Here is a 7,500-nt window from a genome sequence, read left to right as displayed (position 1 = left end):
GCGTTTTAAAGTTGAGTTTGGATTACAAGCTCCCGCTTTCCTCTAAAGGTAACGATGCTCAAACGCTTTCATTTTATTAATATGAACTATATAGCACGTCTCCAAAAGCTAAGGTCTTTGTCCCTGAGTGAATTTGCAAACCTTTATGCTGTTTTTGACGTAATTCCTTCCTCCTATCCTTTCAGTCCAGACTGCTTTCTATATAGAGAATTACCTTCTAATACCAGCATCCTTAAAAGGTCTTGAGCTTTGATTCTGGAGTTGATTTGGCTATTTTGGACCAAAACGCTTTAATCTCTGGGAGACAGAAGCCGACTCTCTCCTGAATAATAAGATGGCTGGACATTCCCAGGCTGTTTATACTGCAAAAGGGGAACTAAAAATAAGTAAAAATGTCTTGAAATGAGTGTATTTTTCCTTGATTTGAGCAGGTAGATAAGACTATTTGCCAATAGAATGAGATTTTTGCACTTAAAACAGGAACAATTCATCTCTAAAATAACATAATTAGACATCCTGCACTTGAAATAAGACAATAGAGATGAATTGTTCCTATTTTAAGTGCAACAATCTTATTCTACTGGCAAATAGTCTTATTTACCTGCTCAAATCAAGGAAAAATACAATGATTTCAAGAAAATTTTATTTAATTTTAGTTCTGTTTTTGCAGTGATGTAGGTAATTGCTTAAGCAGATAAAACAAGTTATTTTAGGAACATCCTGGCATTTTCCTTAGACTTTTGCATCAGCCTATCAGATCATGAAATTGTTATTTATGCTTTTCCAAATTAGCAATGGTAATGGGAATGTTTTCCAAATTCTGTCTTTGAATCTGCAAAGTTGCAACCTGAAATAATCTTTTGAATCTTAACTAACCTAAGGTATGATAGTTTATTCTGATTTAGAATCAAACAAGTGTTAAGATGAGTCATTTTCTGCAGTTATACGTAAATATCTGGGTTCAACTTTCTGGGCCTGATGATTTTCTGTGGACATCAGAGATCTGCCTGTTTCACTGAAACCTGTTTTCTGTGTAATTTCCCAGGTTGCAGGAATAAAAGGGATGTTTCTCGCCAACAAAAAGACAGACAGCCAAGTAAAGACGTACATCACTTACAACCGCGGCAGAGACTGGAGGCTGCTGCAGGCCCCGAGCAGAGACCTGCGAGGCAACAGCATCCACTGCGTGCTGGTGAGCGCTCCTGCGTTTCTCTTTTTTTCAGCCCGTGTGGGCGCGTCCATCTGACAGACAGAAGCCGACTGATCCCAGCAGCAACGTGAGTCCGAGCTCAGAGAGAGCAGCAGCCGTCAAAGCTGAGTGCTCCGAGGCGGCTGTGCTGAAAGGTCAGCCGTTCTGATTCAGTCCGATAAGCTGACCTCCCATTTAAGCAACGGGAAGAAGAGGAGGTGTCACGCGGAGAAGCACGCTCCTCTTCTTCATCTGTCCGTCTCTCTGAGAGCTGCCGAAACGTCGGGGCAACTCGTAGTTCACTCCAGATTTCACTCAGACGCTAAAGTTCAACAATCAAAGCAAACAGCTCGCCTGGTCCCAAACATTCCCCTACATCTCCTCCCAACCTGAGACCCAGACCAGAAATAATCACTTCAAAAAACAAAACAAACCAATTAGGTATTCTGTGGCATTTTTCCCCTTCTTCTCGTATTATGCAGTCATTTGTCAGCAAATGTCAGAGTTTTAATAAACCTCCAAACAGCCCGTCACAACATGGCCTCCTCCACTGGCATTTCGCCGCCTCGTAATGAGAATTGTGTCGGTAAAGGTTAACCCAATCAAAATTAATGGTGAGGCCGGCCAATGGGGAGGCCGTGTCTGCGATGGAGCTTATGACTTGGGAGGGTTGCGGATGCGAGTCGATGCAGCAGCCGAGGCGTTCGCCCGTGTCTCTCAGTGATCCCGCCGGCTCGGCCCCAAGCTTCGGCTAATTGAGATTTTGATTTCTCCCTCTGCAGCCGTACTGCTCATTACATCTCCATCTTCACGTGTCTGCCAATCCCTACACATCTGGAAACATCGCCAGCAGGGAGTCGGCGCCGGGGATCATTGTCGCCTCAGGTGGGTGTGAGGAAGTCTGCTTCCCCTCACGGCGCTGGAGGTCTGTCGGCTTTCTGGATCCTCTGCATTTAAACCCGTTAGAGAGACCCGCTAATTATTTACTGACCTCTTTCAACAGTGTTCAGAAGAGTTTTTTATTATTTGAGCTATAGTTTGTAGCCTAAAATTCTAATAAATTCAATTTGAAGCATCAAACTAATGACTTTGAGGCTCTTCCAGCATTTCAGATCTTTTTTGTTTTCTGTGGATTGTGGATGCTTAAAGTCAGAGACATTCACTACATGTAGAAGAAAACTCTGCGGTCAGATTTTCTCTGAGTGTTCATACCCTTTGAACCTGTTCACATGTTTTTTTGTTCAATGCATTTTAGCGGGGTTTATATGATAGTTCGACACATTGTTTAGCTGTGGAGGAAAATCATAAAATGTGTTCTTTATAATTAAAAACATGTTTTGTGTGTGAGCACTTTTCACTGCACCGGTAGCTACCAGGCGTCCTGAGTTTGTCTCTACCAGCTTTAAACATCTACAGATGGATTTTTAGGTCCATTCCTTTTTGCAAAGATTCTCAAACTCAGTCAAACTGGATGGCAATAGTATGTGAGCAAATTCTTAATTTAATGTATGTCTGGACTTTGATTGGACCTTTTCAGTTTTATCCATAAAAATTCTTCCTCTCTGCAATAAAACACTAATTGGTTTTGCTAAGGGGTGGAGCAGTTTCTGTTTAATTTGCATTTTATCTAAGCCAGAACAAGGCCTTCTTCAGGCAATAATATAAAGCTTGGAACTCCACTCTACTCCAGACATTTGAATTGAGAAAGCTTTCTGGATGGGAAGCGAAACGTCTTCACACTGCAAAAACAGATCTAAAAATAAGTAAAATGTTCTTAAAGGTAGTGTATTTACCCTTGATTTGATCAGGTAATTATCTGCCAATGGAATTAGTATTCTGACCACTAAAATAAGATAATTAGACACCCTGTACTTGAAATAAGATGATTGAGATGAATTGTTCCTATTTTAAGTGCAGAACTCTTATTCCACTGGCAAATCATCTTATTTACCTGATCAAATCAAGGACAAATACACTAATTTTAAGAACATTTTACTTATTTCTAGTTCTGTTTTCCCAGTGCAAACTTCAGAAGAATGTCCAGTTGCTTTGTTTTTTAACTTTTTTTGAACTGACCATGACCTAATGATGAGAATCTTCACCAGCATGCTTGGTTTTGAATAAAACGCTTTGAGTTTTGTGATTGTAATTTGACAAAATGTGAGAAAGTTTAAGGGGAGTGAACACTTTTGTCTCAGCACAGGCACTCAGCTGTTAGCAGCTATTTCCTTTCCCTGCCTCCTCTTGCTGCTGGTGAACTGGAGTCAGTAATATAAAACCATAAAGCATCAAGAACAAAGACCTGCCCTATAGCATGAAGAAGAGAAGAAAAATGGAGGAATATGACATCAGCTGCCTTCCAGGTGGATTCACACCTTGGTGATATTTACTCCCATATGGACCGACACTGTCAATAACTCATCAGCACACACCTCAGGTGTCTGCAGAAGGCCAAGCTCGCACTCCAAGCGTGAAGCAGTGAATTAAACAGCTCTCAGTGCAGCAATCGACCCGCTTGGTCTGAGCCGTCATTATTCCAGCTGCGGTCATGGAGGAGGAAAATAACTGTAAAATAATTTCTAGCTCTCCATCCGGAGATCTAATTTTAGAACATTTTCAGTCATCATGATCACATTTCCATTGCTACAGTCTGCTGAGCGTATGGACCGCGCGAGCGAGCGAGTGGAAGAAGTCTGAGTCATAAAGCGCCAATCTGTTCGCTGTAAACTGACACTCAACGGCGGCGCGGATTGTTATTATCCTCATTGTGCTACAGAATGAGATAGAAAAGGATGCAGATAATCTGAAAATCAGCCTTTGATGGTCACTTTCCGTAGGTCACCGTTCTCAATGTGGAGGCGGAAACTGGATCAGATTTGTGACTTTGAGGCCGTTGTGTGCAACTCTCATGGAGAGTTCATTCCTGGGGAACAATCATGCCACCTGGCACCAATTACAGGCTGAATTAAAGCAATTACAGCCTTTTGCACTGGATTAAGAAAGCTTGTCTTAATGTGGTCCAAAGTGCTGAAAGATGAATACAGTAATCAGGATTTATTGGTTAATTTGGGACATTTTGTGCAAATGTCACAGTGCAGCGTAGCTCTGCTGAAGCACCGTAATTACAGCCGCGGTCTGCGGCTGTTAAGTAGATCACTGCTGGCTGGAATTATGGGTGTATAAAAGTTCAGATTTGATCTCAAACAGGCTTTGTTTGCTGTGTACACCCCCTGCTGCTCCCGTCATTGTGTGAATCTGGTCTGCAGGCTCCATCGGCGCCGAGCTGACCACCAGCAACGTCAGCGTGTTCATCACCTCTGATGCAGGAAACACGTGGAGACAGGTGAGTGCTCTTTCTGCTGCTGGAATGTCATGCTCCTGAAATGTACCCTGTGAAGTAATTCCAGTTTACCCGTGACATGTGGAAGTGTAAAACAATATGACACCCCTTCTGTTGGGAATGAAGTCTTTGATTTTTCCTTCTGAAGGACGTTCAGATGTTTTTTGGAATCTACAAGCCTCTCAGAGACATCTCTCCCTGTGGCAGCAGCTGACTGACATTTGGTTGGCTTTTGTTTTGCCAACCTTACAAGCTACCTGTCTTCTTTCAGCTGACGTTGAGCTACCAGACACTGAAGACATTATTACTGGGTAGAACATACTCCAACCTCTTTTTGTCAGGATGTTACATGCTCTGACTCTTTGTGTCGGTCTGTCTCATAGTAGTTTCTCTGTTGAGTCTCTTTGGTTGGCTCTGACTTTGTAAAAGCTAAACAAGCTTAAATATATACATTTTTTCACATATCCTGTCTTGGTATTTCAGGCATATCATATGCCATACTAAACTGGTTCCCTACAAGTGGCAGTTCTGCTTATAAACGTGACTTCTCAGGATATTTTCCTAATTACGTGATTGACATTAGGAAATCAAGAGCGTCTCTGGCATCAAGGTAGACAGGCAGGACCTGTTTCTTTCTGACTTTCAGCCATCAGATGTATATGGATGAGGGTGTGTGTGTAGTCTGTCAGAGTGACAGTGAGGGAGGATTGCAATGAAGTACAGAAGCAGCAGTCCCCATGCCAAAGAGGCACAGGGAGAGTTGCAGGTGGTAGAACGCTGACTTTGTGACGTCTTTATGTGTCCTTGAAGGTTCAGGTCTGAGTCCATCACTACATCCAGATTTCAGACCTGATCACCAGGTTGTAGCTGTAAGAACTGAAGCTGCTGCTGACTCTGGTTTGTTCCTCTTTAGGTCCAAAGATAATAACTTCATGTTAGTTTCTGTTCAGCTGGAGAACATTTTAGCACCCCCATGCATTGATTGTTCTAAGCATCCGTTCAGGTCATGGATGGTTCAGAGTCACCTGGTGACATGGTGATGTAGAGCTGAGCATCATCTGCGTAGTCATGGTAACTAATCTTGTTTCTTGTTATAACCTCAGCTAGTGGGAGCTTATAGATATAAAATAGAAGGGTTCCCAGGATGGAACCTTGGGGAACCCCACATGTGACTTTTGTCTGCTCTGATGAGAAATTACCTGCTGACACAAAGAAGTCTCTGTTCTTTAGGGAGGATTTAAACCAACTGAGTCTGACCCAGAGAGTCTGATCAGTTCTCCAGTCGCTTTAATAATATTTCATGGTCAACAGGGTGAAATGCTGCGCTGAGGTCCAACAGAACCAGCACCGTGGTTCTTCCACAGTCTGTATTTATGTGGATGTCATTGAACAATTTGACAAGGATGATCTCAGTACTGTGGTGAGGAAACCTGACTGGAAAACATCAAAGCGGTCGGTCATTGTGAGGAAACTATTTTATCAATAATTTTACTGATAAATGGCAGGTTGGTGATTGGTCTGTGATTCTGCAGATGTGATTTATTCAGATTGCTCTTCTTATCAGTGGTTAACAACTGATGAGAAAGATGAATTTACTATTTGGATCAGGTCAGATGCAAAGACAAGCTGGACTTTTTAAGGAAGGTTACAGGTAGAGTCTGAGGCGTTGCAGGCCCCAAACCACACAGAGATGCAGCTAGTCAGTAGAAAGTGGTGAGGATGGGAGGGAGAGCTTTACGCGTTACATCTTACGCAGAAAGTGCAAAAAGTGCGGACTCTGCTGTGCTCTCTTCTCAGAGAGCAGATGGTGTGGAGGGACCAGATCAAAGTATCTGCATCTCTAGGAATTTGATGCTGCTGACTTGCTCCACTGCGGCGGCGTTGATGAGGAGGGGTGTGTGACTTAGCTGACTTTTCCTGAAGTCAGCTATCTATTTTGTTCTGTTGACACTCAGGATCAGATTGTTTTTGTCACACTAGTCCAGGTGTTTACCCTCCCCTGTAGGCCAGGTCATTGTTGTTCCAGATGAGACCCACCACTGGCGTGTTGTTCCCATGATTAATGATGTGGTTTGTACTGAAAAGCGTTTATGAAGAGCAGTGGGCTCAGTACGCAGGCCGGGGGGGGGGGAGCTGGGTCTGAGGGAGATGACACTGGAGGTGCTTTAGCCAACCTGGGGAGACTGGGATCTGTCTGTGAAATCCAGCACCCAGCTACACTGGGGGTGGGGGGGGGGGGGGGGTTGATTCCAGGTGCTGATTTAGCTGAATGCTGACTCCAGAAACAGGGTGTTGTTCTCCTCCACGTATTCCAGGCTTAGATGGAGTACAGAGGAGATGACCTCCTCTGTGGAGCGGTTGGAACGGTGAGCACACTGGAGTGGATCAAATCTCTGCAGACATGAACCAGCTGGTCTGCAGAGTCTTTGACACCCGTTCTAGTTCGTTGTCCGCTGCTTTCTGTGCATTGAGTCTTCTTAACGTTCTCAGCTGTCTCAAGTCTGAGTGCCGGTTCATCTGAGTGAGGAGTATATATCCTCACAGGAGTGTCGCTGAGAGCTTCAAACAGACCAAAGTAATTATTGAGTGTGTTGACAAAGTCTATGTTGAGCTCACAGGTTAGAGGAGAGTTGTAGTCTGTGATGGTGATGGTGGCCACATGTGTCTGTTTTTTTTTTTCGGGTCGTGGAAGAATCCCTGTATTTTCTGTAGGAATGCTTTGCTGCCTATGGCACTTTAAAAGGCACCTAGATGGGCTTTAATGGCACTGATCACATTGGCTGATTAGAGTGTCTCTCTGTCCCCACCTTTGAATGCTGCAATTCTCATTCTTGGCATTGTGCGTATCTCAGTGGTTATCCAGGGTTTCTGATTTGCCCTTATGGTGCAGATCTTGGTGCCAGAGACATCCTCCATGCACTTCTGGATGTATGCAGACGCAGATTCAGCATACTCCCCTACACTGGTCTAT

The 7,500-nt window shown here is 43.7% G+C and overlaps 1 protein-coding gene across 1 annotated transcript in view; it reads left to right on the top strand.

The window, feature by feature from the left end:
• LOC105936034 (VPS10 domain-containing receptor SorCS1) overlaps positions 1-7,500 on the top strand; it is a 234,871-nt gene that overhangs the window by 172,347 nt on the left and 55,024 nt on the right. Inside the window, exons 10-12 of the mRNA XM_012876673.3 lie at positions 1,046-1,192; positions 1,972-2,074; positions 4,456-4,532. Coding sequence (XP_012732127.3) covers positions 1,046-1,192; positions 1,972-2,074; positions 4,456-4,532 — 327 coding nt within the window. The remainder of the gene's footprint in view (positions 1-1,045; positions 1,193-1,971; positions 2,075-4,455; positions 4,533-7,500) is intronic.

The sequence above is a fragment of the Fundulus heteroclitus genome, chromosome 5, assembly GCF_011125445.2.
Source record: "Fundulus heteroclitus isolate FHET01 chromosome 5, MU-UCD_Fhet_4.1, whole genome shotgun sequence".
Taxonomy (NCBI): Eukaryota; Metazoa; Chordata; class Actinopteri; order Cyprinodontiformes; family Fundulidae; genus Fundulus; species Fundulus heteroclitus.
The sequence above is the reverse complement of the archived record's forward strand: the minus strand, read 5'-3'. Positions and strand labels throughout refer to the sequence as shown.